The 13,687-nt window shown below is 27.5% G+C and overlaps 2 protein-coding genes across 2 annotated transcripts; both read right to left on the bottom strand.

The window, feature by feature from the left end:
* Positions 1-1,825: 1,825 nt before the first annotated feature.
* OCT59_006318 (uncharacterized protein) lies at positions 1,826-6,449 on the bottom strand (the record flags this gene model as incomplete). The annotated part of the gene is made up of 17 exons (XM_025333548.2): positions 1,826-2,413; positions 2,498-3,053; positions 3,143-3,206; positions 3,281-3,814; positions 3,889-4,148; positions 4,227-4,364; positions 4,438-4,514; positions 4,589-4,723; positions 4,795-4,871; positions 4,942-5,004; positions 5,094-5,121; positions 5,202-5,365; positions 5,439-5,678; positions 5,810-5,852; positions 5,935-6,069; positions 6,139-6,302; positions 6,392-6,449. 17 exons carry the CDS (start codon positions 6,447-6,449, stop codon positions 1,826-1,828), a joined length of 3,324 nt encoding a protein of 1,107 aa, XP_025186338.2.
* A 567-nt stretch (positions 6,450-7,016) lies between these two features.
* OCT59_006317 (uncharacterized protein) lies at positions 7,017-11,750 on the bottom strand. The gene is made up of 16 exons (XM_066141193.1): positions 11,635-11,750; positions 11,396-11,559; positions 11,176-11,310; positions 11,063-11,105; positions 10,751-10,990; positions 10,488-10,663; positions 10,382-10,409; positions 10,227-10,309; positions 10,041-10,163; positions 9,854-9,930; positions 9,647-9,787; positions 9,307-9,560; positions 8,580-9,242; positions 8,409-8,484; positions 7,766-8,339; positions 7,017-7,683 (listed from the first exon to the last, which is right to left on the bottom strand). Exons 1-16 carry the CDS (start codon positions 11,675-11,677, stop codon positions 7,129-7,131), a joined length of 3,375 nt encoding a protein of 1,124 aa, XP_065998008.1. The 5' UTR covers positions 11,678-11,750; the 3' UTR covers positions 7,017-7,128.
* Between the last annotated feature and the right edge of the window lie 1,937 nt (positions 11,751-13,687).

The raw sequence follows: 13,687 nt of genomic DNA, 5'->3' as shown, positions 1-13,687 counted from the left end.
GACAACTATAACCTTGATCAAGATTGACCAAGTTTGGCATCCTCTAATGTGGGCAGCTCCAAAAACAACAGTAACAAACAACTACAGCAATCACAAAAAGTGGAGGAAGAGCTTCTTAAAAAAAATGCAGAGTATCTGTTATCTATTGGATATTTTAAAACATACATATTTTATCTATCATGTATTTCATTTCATTTAAAAAACAAATGATAAATGGAAACCAATACATTTATAAAGAGAGGAAGATTCTTGAATAATGCATAAATTATAAATATTTTGATAATTGTAGAAACTAGAAAGTTACTATTATTAAAGTTAACAATCAAAGATTTCTTATATTTATCAAAATTTCAGCTAGAGAAGAAATAAAACAGGTGATCAAAAATAAAATTGGTAAAATAATCAGAACAAAAAAGATTGGAAAAATAAAAAGATGTTTATATTAGAATTAGAAATTCATATTATATGTTCAAGTTATAACTTATAAAACATGTCTATTTATTTATTATAACTTTAAATCTTTAATAAGATTTATAGAGATACTTATTATTTATCCTTTAGGCTACTATTATAGGAACTTGTGAGATAAAAATAAGTGAATATCACTACCATCAATTGTGCAGAAAGTTTGAGGCCTGTTAATATAATTTTTTATTTTTTGATACTTTCCACTATGCAGAATAGATTGAGATGAGCAGTAACAAATATGATAGTGAATAGACTGAATAGTGGTTTATAAACCGTGTATCATCAAAAGAACAAATTTATTCAATAATTAAACTGTCTATAAAATATTTAATAATTTTATCATCAACTATCACAAATGCAATATATAACTATCAAATTTAGAATATGTATAATAGAAAGTAAATTCATCTTTTAGAAACAAAAATGCACTATTAAACAAATTTATAAAGACTTAACAATTAACTGAAGTTAATTTACATTACTGTAAGAATAATGTTAGATTTTCCTTCTCACAAAGAAATTGTTTTCATATCATAAAAAACAAAATATTCTTTACCCTCTTTTATCACATTTCTTCCAGTAAGAAAAATAATAATAAATTTTTTTAAAAAAGTAATAATAATAAAGAAATAGTACAATAATAAAAGTTTGTATTTATTTGGATGATATAATTCTAACTAATAATAGAAATGTAGAAACATTTATATTAATGAAGATGGATTATAAGATAAAATTTATAAAGAGCACTTTCGAGAAATTAGTAACAATAGAGATGTTAAAGTTGTTAATAATAAACCAATTAATAGCATTTCGGAATGTATGGACAAGTACAGTTTAAGAACAAAGGGTTTTAGCTAGTAGTAGTCGCTTTATTATATAATGAACTTGCTAGTTCTTTTTGTATTTTGAATACTAAATTAATAACAAAGTTTAGTTTATCACTGTTTTCAAAATAAATGACCTTAGTAGTAAATTACCAGGCCGGACGAATATTGGTAATTAGTTTAATACAACATATTGAAAATGAAATAATAAAAAGTAAAAAAAATTATTTTATTCAAAATAACGAAATTTAAGAGTGGTAAAGAATAATAATGAAGATCATAAAGTTTTATTATACACAATAAATTAAAAGAATGTATAGATTTATATTATCTTCCTAATTTCACTTCTTCCTTTCATAATTATATTAATATTATTAATATTATTAATTAAACATTACGAAATATAAGATATAGTGAATATTAAAATTATTAAGTATTATTAAATTTCAACTTATTAATTCAACTAATATACAGTAAACCAGTAAATACTAAATCTCTTTTCATGTATACAATATATTGACGCGCTATATTGATTAATTAATCGCTTGGGAAGATTGATTCGATAAAGGAGAAATAGATAATGTGGGAGATACAGCTGTCAAAAAACTTGAAGCTGAAGATGCTGAATTTGTTCTCTCCTTATGTAATTTTAGCATAGTTGATTCTACAGTTTTAATATTACAACGCTTTTCTGATTTAAACCTCCACATTCTTTTTATTAAGTTCTCCCAGCTTTTATATTCTTCAGGTATCTCTGGTAATATTTCATAATTATTAGTTTGTAAATGATTATAAAGTTTTTTAATTGGAACTTCTTTAAATGGCAAATTTCCCGCCTTACACCAAACGATTTCCCAAAACAATAATCCTAAACTATATATATCAGATGATGGAAGAATCGATTCAAAATTACTTCCATGTAATAGTCTATCTGGATCATACCATCTTTTCCAAATTTCTTCTTCGGACGAACTTTTGATCTTTGGGCGCACCGAAGTTTTTGTTGCGCATAAATATATACTCCAAATAAAATTAGTTATCTTTGGTACTGGTATTTCACCTGTCCCATCATATTTCAATAAAATATTTGCGCTTCGAAGATCTAAATGTATAATACTTTTCTATAAAAACGAAAACATCTCGTTATTATTTAATACTGTAAGTGTAATCTGTTTTAAACAAAGGAAGAAAAAGTTTTTTCTTACATCATGCAAATATCTTACACCCTGAGATATTCCCCACGCTATTTGAATTCTTTCTTTCCAATCTTTAGAAGTATTTGCTGATGAATTTTGAAAATACTCGGATAAGTCACGTTCTGCATATTCATAAAACAGTGTGGATCTGCAATTGTGAATTGAATATCCTCGAAATTCGATTATATTATCATTATATAACTCATGCTCACTATAGAAGTAAATCTCTTTCATTACACATAAAAAATTTTCGTTGTTTAGATATTTTAATGACTTCGCCATAATAAAACGTCCATCAAAAATTCTTTTTGTTATTTCGAAAAGTACTCCTCCCCCTTGAGTTCCCATTAATGGGGAATCTAAACTTTCAGTGTGCGTTCGATCCTCTACATGATACCATCGAAATAATGATTTATAATTAACTATTGAATCATCATTAATTTTTACGTCAAGATTTGGTTCTTTATCGAAATCATCTAATACTATTCCTACGTGAGTATTATACTGCAAAGCCATCATTAATTTACTTAAGTGTTTATTAAATGACTTTCCAGCTATTATTATGCTAATAAAAAAAGTTGAAAATTTTTTTATTAGAAAACGTGTGTGAGAGAATTCTTTCAAACTATCTTTTATAAGAATAGTAATACTAACCGGTTAATTTCTAATGTATCAGTATATAAAAACGTCATTTGTTTCATTAATTCAATATCTTTTACTAATTAATTAAGAAAAAATAAAGTTAGAAATATTCCCGATTTTATTTTATTCTTAAAATTAAAAATAACTTACCAACACAATAACGTACGATTAACATTAAATAATGAATATAAAGATGTGCTTGCTTTTTTAAGATACTTATAAATTGAATTTTTTGAGTATCATTGTCCCAATACTTACACAAACTTTTAAATTCACTCATTTGTTCATGAATTTCATTTGCAATTTTCTTAACATCATCTTTTCTAAAGTGTTTTCTTTCAGATTCAATTGCGTTCGTTACTACTTCGCAAAGTATTTTATATACATATTCTAATGCTAAATATGGATCTAATGAATCTCTCTTATCAAAATCACTATAATCCCATTTTCTAGTAGTAGTAGTAGATTCAACAAAAATAGTTGGAGGAGATACAGATCCTGGCGGTGAAATATTTAATGATCTTAAACTTGGAGATAATAACTGCGGTGAATATAATGGAGATGAAACCGGTTTATATTCAATGCTATGTTCTTCACATAACCATACAACTTCTTGAGTTTTATCATCAACACATTGTATTAATCCACCAAAATGACTAGCACATTCTTGCGTATCAAGAAATTCTTGAAGAATTTATAATAAAATATTTTAAAATTAGAGGAAGGAACGTTCTATGAAAGAAAAAAAGAAAACTTACTTTCGAGTTGGTGAAGTCCTGAAGCATTTATCATTCGATAATGGCTGTGAATTTCATTGCTCAAAGGAACAAAATCAGGATCTTCGTCAGGCATAGTTTTTACACCAATGTCAACAGTATCAATAATTTCTTGAAAATATTGAATAAGATCAAGATTATAACTATTATTTATGTTAAAAACTGATGTCAAAATATGAGCAACACTCTCTGGAAATACATTTGATGTTAAAGCTCGTAAAACACTGCACAACGTTTGTAAGCTATTATAAATATCCGCGTTAATATAATTAGTATATACAGTACGTATCAAAAAAAAAAAAATTTCTCTGATAATTTACCAAAGATTAATCCAAGGTCCATATTTTTTAATAAATTGGGGAATGTCAAGAACTTTATAACCTTCTTGTTCTGGAACGTGCCATTGATTTTTGTATTCACAAACAAATAGAAGGCGAAAAGGCTTTGAAAACCACGTCCTATAATAAATACAATTTTAAAAGATAATCAGATTTTTTTTAAAAAAAAAATTGCTTTTTGCATATTACATACGCAGGTTTTTTCCAATCTTTTTGATCGGGGATCATGATGAATACCCTAGGAACCTTTTCATTTTTCAATTTTACTAACTTTTTTAAACAAAAGGAAGATTTGATTCAGTATTAATCTTATAAATTATTGATACATTCAATAAATCGCTTACCATTTGTGGAATTTTCTTTGTTAAATCGGATAAATCCTCTAAAACTTTCGCATATTTATCAATTTTATCATTCATCATTCTTAAACTTTGTTTCATTTCATTATGATAATTTTCAAGAAAAGTTTGAAATGATTCCTAATAAAATAAATATTAACTTAGTAACATCAAATTAACAATTTTATTAAAACTAAGTAAATATTTTTTACCTGTGATAATTTTGTACGATATAAAAGCTCCGCTTTCTCATAATCATGCTGATTATTTTTATTGATATTCGCTGGCTCTAAATATAAATCATATAAAATCCAATTAATAATACTAAATAAATTATGCTTTATATAGTTTTAATTTACCTAAATCGTAAATTGGGATATTGTGTGTTGAATTATTATAATTTTCATAAATGCTTTCTTTTTCTATATGATAAAAGAAATGTTGATTATTATCACAAATTTTAGATTACCTTTTAACGTAACATATTACGATATAACAAGTGAATTTTTACCTGATTTACCATTATAATATGTTGTTTGCTAAGAATAAAAATGTAGTTGTTTTAATATCAAGAAGTGATTATTTCAACGATAAAACATGATAGATTAATTATGACAACCATAAATTCTTCCAATGTCATTCTATGTGAAATATTTTTATCAAGTAACCTTTTTATAACATAACAAGCAGTTTGATTGCGTATACCACGAAGTGGCAAGTATTTTGTTTCCGAAACCATCTCCCTCTCTTCTTCTTCATTGTTACCATTCCAATAATGATGACCTAACATTTAAGATAAAAATTCATCACGTCGCTCAAATAAGCTTTAACAAATATTTCTTGGAAAAAGGAATACCTGTCTCAAGAAAGTATAAAATTAGTCCAAAAGAGAACATATCCATCGCAAAATTTGCTTTGATGACTGTTTCTTCCTTGTGTGCTCTTAGTACTTCAGGAGCTGAATAGTTCGTTGTGATTTTTACATTGTCTGTATTAACAAAACATGCCGTATCAAAATCGATCAACTTCCAGTTTTCAGCGTATCCATCTTTTTCTTGAAAGTACATTACATTTTTTGGTGCCAATTCAGTATGTACTATAAAAAAAAGAGGAATTAAGGATCGGCAAATTTTTAATTTAATTAATGTACTTCATAATACAGCCGTCATTATGTAATTCCGGCCCTGAAGAGATAATAGCATATTTAGCTGATCACTAAATTATTACCTATTTTGTGTTTTTGAAGTTCAGAGAGACCTGATACTATATCCTAAGATAAAAGGAGAGAATGTACGTACTTAGAATGTACATATTTTTTTTTTAGAAAAAATAAAATAAAAATAATAATTTACTTTTATTATATTGCCTTTCTCCTCATGCCTCTGGATATAATCTTGATGTCCCAAAAATGTTTCTAACCCGTATAGAGCATATTCGCATACAATAATTGATTGCGATGGGTAAACATTTATCATTTGAGTAATATTCTACACATTTTTAAAATCAAATCAAATTTAATAAAAAAAAAAAAATTAAAATAAAATCCACGCACAGACCTTTGCACCATTTAATTCTTTTAACATCTGTGACTCTCTTTCGAATTCTTCTCTTGTTTTATAACTTTTTATAACATAATTATTTTTTGGATTATTCTTTTCATAGACTTTATACACATTAAAGTCTTTACCAAAGCTATAACTTCTTATAATTGCATATTGTTCTATTTACCATTTAGATATTTTTATTATACAGTATTAACTTTTAATCCTTTAATTCACGTTAAAATGTAATTGTCATTTAATTAGATACCTTTAGCTTCACTCTCAAGTTTAAGGTCTCCAAATAAGCGTGATAAATTACTAGGCATATCGTAATTCTTTCTTTATTGTTTATCGTTTTTTGTGTTTTCAAGAAGAAACATCGTTAGTTTGATAGCAGCGAAATAAAAAAACAAAAAAAATAAGTAGCGTGTAACTTTCGTTTCAGTTGTACGTTCCACATGACGTTTGATTTTTTCCATTCTTTTTTAGAACTACCATTTTTATTATACTATGGTTCGATATAATCGGGAAATTGTCTCCGGATTCCGGTGGCATGACTGACCGTAGTACGCCACATAATTAAAAAAGGAAAATTTATGAAAGTAATGTCTGTAGTGCTCCATTGTGTAAATTAAATTAAAGTAGAAACCGCAGTAGATTAGAAATTAAATTATGTATTGCCTAACCCGTAACAATGTAACAATGGCATTCTTAACAAAGAATTTCCGTTTTAGTAGAATAAAAACACAATGAGGTTTTGCATCGTGGCACTTTCTAAATCCAATTACCGAAACCTAGACCTACGTATAATATGGGAAAATCATCGGTTAATGGCGGTTATTCACGCTTGATATAAGCAGGTAATATATTTTGTTTATTTTATATAATAAATTAAGAATAAAATTAAATTTTATTGCAATAATAATTTGATCTTCAAATTATTCTTAAATAATAATAAAAGATTAATAATACAAAATCTATTAATAAATATACAAAAAAATATTTTTAATTAAATATATTAGATGGTGATGTGGGGCTGATTGGTGATGAAACTGACGATGTTGAATCTGATCTACCCTTGTATAATCTTTGCATAAGCATCTCTACAGTATTAATATCACAACGATCTTCCGCTTTGAATTTCCACATTTTGCTTATTAATAGCCTCCAATGTTGATAATCTACTGGTAATTCTGGTAAATTTTCATGATTATATTGCCGTAAATGATGATAAAGTTTTTCAATCGAAACTTCTTTAAATGGCAAATTTCTTGGTTTACACCAAGCGATTTCCCAAAACAATAATCCTAAACTATATATATCAGCAGATGTTGTAGGAATTTGAAATTGTCTCATATTAGATAACCTTTCTGAATCGTACCACCGTTTCCAAACCTCCTCACCAGAAGATATTATTATTGTTGGATACGCTGAAGTTTTTCCGGAATAAAAATCTCTGCTCCAAAGGAAATTGGATATTTTTGGCATTAACGTTTTTTCATTTTCGTCATATTTCAATAAAATATTTGCACTTCTAAGGTCCAAATGTACAATTTTTTTCTATAAAAAACGATAAGTTATTGATTATTTAAACGCTGTAAACGTTAAGAACTAAAACAACGACAAAAACAATAATTCTTACACTATGCAAATATCTTACGCCTAGAGATATTTCCCATGCTAGTTTAATTTTATTTTTCCAATCGCTCAGATGATGATTTGATGGATAATGATTCACTTGAAAATATTGGTAGAGATCACCAGAATCTGCATATTCATAAAATAGAGTGCACTTACAATGTTCAATTGAATATCCACGAAATTCGATTATATACTTATAGTTCAAATAACGGTCATTGTAAAGATGAATCTCTTTAATTATACAATGATAATTTTCGTCATTTAGGTATCTTAATGATTTTCCTGTGGCAATCGTGTTATTTAAGACTCGTCTTGTTGTGTCAAAAAGCCTCTCCCCTTGAATTCCAGTATCTGTTGGAGTTTCTATACGATCATGATATGCCTGACTCGCTACATAATACCAACGAGATAAAGGTATACTTGACTCATCATCAATATGATCAATACGTAAGTTAATATACGGATCTTCGGAAAAACTTTTTAATTCACTTTGAATTCTAATATTGTCATGCGTTCTCAAAGCCGCAATTAATTTGGACAAACGGTCATTGAATACTTTTCCAGATTTTATTATGCTAATAAATAAATAAATAATCATATAAGTATATATATCTTTAAAAAAAAAAAAAAATTTTTTTACTAACCTTCTAATTTCGATTATGTCCTGATATAAGATTGATATCTTCTTTGCTAACGGACTATTCATAACACGATCTTTTACTAGAAAAAAAAAGGAGAGAGGATTTAAAAAATTGATTAAAAATTTGAAATTATATTTTTATAATAAATGAAAATTAAAAATTAATTTACTGTACCAGCACAATAACGTATAATCAACCATATAATACGATTATATTGATGTAATTGTTTTTTTAGGATTTTTAAAAATTGGATTTTCTGTTCACTATCGTACCAACTTCGATTTAAATTATTCAAGTTCACACGCATTTTTTGCGCAATTTCCATCAAATCATCTCTCCTAAAGTGTTTTTTCCCAGATTCAACTACGTTTTCTATTATTTCGCCAAGTATTACACATACATAATCTAATGCGTAATATGGATCTAACGGATCTGTCGAGCTTTTTATGTAAAATTTATTATAATCCCATTTCAGAGTATTTTCCACAAATGGAAGTCTCCATGGAAGAAATGTTTCGGGATCTTGTGGATCTATTGGTAATAATTTACCTAATTCTCTGTTATCGAAATGGTTTTGTTGTCCATTTGATCCTTGTGTTCCATTTGATCCATTTGACTCGAATGAATCTGGTGGAATAATTAATGGTTCTGGTGGACTTACTGTACTAATAGGATTTACCGTACTAATAGGATTTACCGTACTAATAGGATTTGCTGTACTAATAGGACTATATCCAGATCTATGTTCTTCACATAACCATAAAATCTCATTATTATCATCCACACATTGCACTAGTCCACCAAACTTGTCTGCACAATCTTGTTTATCGAGAAATCCTAATAAAAAAAAATAAATAAATTTTTTGTAAACAAATAAAAAAAAAGTAGTAATTTTACATACTTTCGAGTTCTCGAAGTCCCGAGGCATTTATCATTTGATGAGAAGTAAACATTTCATCGCTCAAAGGAAGAAAGGTAGGATCTTCATCGATCATAGTTTTTACACCTATGTCAACAGTATCCACAATTTCTTGAAAATAATGCATAAGGTCAGAATTATCATTAATATTGAAAACTGATGATAAAATATCAGCAACGCCTTGCGGAAATATATTTGATGACATAATTTTTATTGCGCTTAATAACGTTTGCAAACTTTTCAAAAAAAAAAAAAAAAAATAGTTAACATTAATTGATTGAAAAAAATTTTAATTTGATTTTAAAATTATATAATAATTTACCAAAGATTTATCCAAGGTCCATATTTTTTAATAAATTGAGGAACCTCAAGAAGTTTATGCCCATCTTGTTCTGGAACGTGCCACCGCTCCTTGTGTTCGCAGACAAATAAAAGACGAAAAGGTTTTGATAAAAGCCACGTCCTATGAATAAATATGATGTTAAAATTTAAAATAAATAGAATTTAATGGAACAAATATGTTGCTTACGTTGGTTTTTTCCAGTCCTTTTGATCAGGTATCATAACAAATACTCTAGGAACTTTTTCATTTTGTAATTTAACTAACTTTTTTTATTTTATTTTATTTGTTTTTTTTTATATAAGAAAAAAGAAAGAGAATTAATTAAATGAATTAATTTTAAGTAAATTTTTTGTGAACTCGAAAAATCACTTACCCACTGTGGAATCTTTCTTGTTAGATCAGTTAAATCCTCCACGGCTTTCTTGCAATTATCAACTTTATCATTCAATCTTCTTAAGCTTTCTTTCATTTCGTTATGATATTCTTCAATAACTTTCTGAAAGAAAAAAAATATTTATTAAAAGAACTTAATTTCTTTAAAGCAAATTGAATAATTTACCTGAGTAAATTTTGACTGATATAATTGAAATAATTCTTCATTTATTTCATAATCAGACTCGAAATTTTTAACATTCGTTGATTCTGGATCATGCAACGCATACAAGCTATTAATATGAGTGCTAACTAAATTAAATTTACTTCTTTTTTCCTTACTTGATTCTCCGGTATAATATGGCGTTCGCTAAAAAGAGGAAAATTTTTATTTTTAGTACTGAATTACAAGATAAACAAATAAACGCGAAGTTAAACGTGTAATCACCATAAATCTATCTAATTTCATTCTGTGTGAAATGTCTTTAACAAGCAAACTCTTTATAATCCAGCAAGAATTTTGATCGCGAATATTTTGAAGTAGTGAGGAGTATTTATTTCCCGAAATAATTTCTCTTTTTACTTCTTCATTCTCTATATCCCATCCATCCCAATAATGACGACCTGACATATTTAAGCGAATTTTATTAGGCGATTAAAAGTGATTCAATGAAAAGAATCGAAAAGAATCTCTTGAAAAAAAAAAAATACCCGTCTCAATAAAATATAAAACTAATCCGAAAGAGAACATATCCATCGAAAAGTCGGCCTTGATTTCAATTCCTTCCTCTTGTGCTCTTATAACTTCGGGAGCTGAATAATTCATTTTGATTTTTGCATAATATGAACTAGCAAAACATGCTGTGTCAAAATCAATCAACTTCCAGCTTTCCACGCAACCATTATTCTCTTGAAAAAACATTATATTTCCTGGTGATAATTCAGTATGTACTATAAAAAATAATTCAAAAAATTGGTTAATAAATTCATATAAATTAGATGTCTGATTTTCGAAAATTTTACCTATGTTGTGCTTCTGAAGTTCCAAGAGACCAGATACTATGTCCTAATGAAAAAAAATTCAATATATTTGTAAAAAAAAAAAGAACTAAATAAAATAAAATATAAATATTTACCTTTATTATATTGCCTTTCTCTTCGTGTCGTTGAATATAATCTTGATGACCCAAAAATGTTTCCAAATCATATAAGGCGCATTCGCATACAATTATTGATTGCTCAGGATAATTATCTACCATTTGTGTAATATTCTGCATTTTTGAGTAAAAAATAAAATTTAATAAAATTGAAAAATTGAAACGTAATTCACGTACAGATAAAATATTATTTTACTACCTTTGCACCACTTAATTCTTTTAACATTTGCAACTCTCTTTCGAACCCCTCTTTTGTTTTATAGCTTTTTATCACATAATGGATATTTGTGTTATTCCTTTCATAGGCTTTGTATACATTAAGTTCCTTACCGTAGTTAAAACTCCTTTTGATTTCATATCGTTCTATTAAACGGTAAAATATTTTATTTTATTTAATTAATAAATGTCATGTGACTATCATTTATTAGTTATAAATACCTTTTGCCTTATCTTTAAGTTCAATAGTACACTTATCTGACATATCTAATTATTTTTTAAGAAAAAGAATCGATTCAAGGGGAAAGAAAATTTCTCCACAAACTTATCCTTTACATGGAGGTTGATAAGCAACCTGCATGGTCTGAAAAATCATTGTTTCTGCACATTTGTTTATAAAAAAAACGCCCATGTGGAACATAGTTAAAGTTAATTACCATAATCACTATTTAATATTAAAACTTTTGTGCCAAAAGTGTTAATATTATAACTATATATGGTTTTATTAACTATTGATACATTCGTTTTAAACACTAAAATTGTATACATTCAAATGTTCTAGCTTGAATGACCCATAGGAATAGTAAGGCTTTTTTTTTTATTGCTTAAATTGACTCGAGAAAAGAACTGTATCGAATTAAAAATCATTTGAAATATCCAAATTTAGGAAATTATCGATTTTGGAAAATCAAAGAATATGCATACTTCTTTTTTTTCGAATATACATGCGCGATTGAAATTTTACTATTTCTATAATAATCGTTCGCTTTGGCTTAGTAATGACCAAATTAATCGAACAGCGATTTTTGGCGTAGAGTCAATTCCCTATTTGATTATTTTGTGTGTGAATGATATTAAACTACATAGGAAATGGAAATCATTGTAACGTCCCGAAGTGTTGTTTTCGATGCACTTAAGTAAATATAATAGATCGAATGTCCGGATGTCCGACATGTTCAGTTTGCATAATAATATATACCGTAGTCCTTCAATTAATAAGTAATACCACAAAACGAATTCAATTCTATTAAAGAGAATCTAATCATTCGTCGTTTATTTTTAATCTACAAAAAAAAAGTACTACGAAAAATAGATATAAAAAATATAACTTTATACGAAATGACTAGAATAAAAAATATACTGATAAAGTCAATCTATCAAGATGCGATCAGGAGACTCGGGACACATGGTAAAAATTTCTTCTTGTCATATAACAGCTTTATTTGGAGCCAACGACCTAATAAAAAGTTGATTTGCCGCAAGATGTCAATGGATTTTGAAACTTTAACATGGAGAAGATTATGGAATAGTTTTGACGCTCCATAAGATCTATTATAAAAATATCATCATCATTGATTATTGATTGTGACGCTTGAGGGGATTGAATAATCTAGTTAAAAATATTTTCATATTTGCTATAATATTTAAATGTACAGAAAAACTTTTGCTATAATTTATAATAAGTATTCCAGTTGGTCCAGTACCTAAACTACCTCAAACTAACATTTGAAAGTCGAAGTATAGCATATAAGCCCATGAATATAATTTGTAACCAACAAAATTTAAATCATATATAGATCTTTTATTTTTCGTAACGTCAGGTGGTCAGCCAATCAATAATGTGGTAGCCAGGGATGGTTAGGTCGGTCCTGGTCCGGTCCTGGTCCTGGGACTTATAAGTCCTATTGAACGGACCTGCGGACCAGGTCCTGTTAGGACCAGTCCTGGACCTGGTCCCAGGACCTGATCCTGACTAAGTTATTTATAGATTTTATGAATTTAGTGATAACTAAATATAAAAAAAGTGATTTGCGGTATTGCGATTCACTTTTTTATATTGATTTTATATAAAAAAAGTGAGTTGCGGTATTGCGATTCACTTTTTTATATTGATTTTATATAAAAAAAAGTGAGTTGCCGTATCGCGATTCACCTTTTTATATTATTTTAATATAAAAATGTGAATCGCAATATCGCAACTCATTTTTTAATATGATTTTAATAATATAAAAATTGTATTGCAATATTGCAGTGCATTTTTTATAATTTATTATTACTTAAAATCAAATTTACAATTTATACATATATAATTTAAACATAATATAATTTTATATAGATCTCTCATTTAATGTTTATATATAATGATTAGGACTTTTTAGGACCTGGTCCGCTTCTGGTCCAAAATTTAGACTTAGGACCAGGTCTTTAGGTCCAGGACCTAGGACTTTACCATCCTTTTCAGAAAAATGATCACGTGTCTGAGTTTCTTCGGAAT

This window comes from Rhizophagus irregularis, chromosome 14 (assembly GCF_026210795.1).
Source record: "Rhizophagus irregularis chromosome 14, complete sequence".
NCBI classification, from domain to species: Eukaryota; Fungi; Glomeromycota; class Glomeromycetes; order Glomerales; family Glomeraceae; genus Rhizophagus; species Rhizophagus irregularis.
This window is presented reverse-complemented; position numbering and strand designations above follow the sequence as displayed.

Coding starts and splice junctions, on each gene's coding strand:
- OCT59_006317 (XM_066141193.1), bottom strand. CDS start 11,677: ATGTCAGATAAGTGTACTATTGAACTTAAAGATAAGGCAAAAG. Junction 11,311..11,395: donor AAGAATTAAGTGGTGCAAAG/GTAGTAAAATAA, acceptor TCAAAAATGCAG/AATATTACACAAATGGTAGA. Junction 9,243..9,306: donor GGGACTTCGAGAACTCGAAA/GTATGTAAAATT, acceptor TTTTTTTATTAG/GATTTCTCGATAAACAAGAT.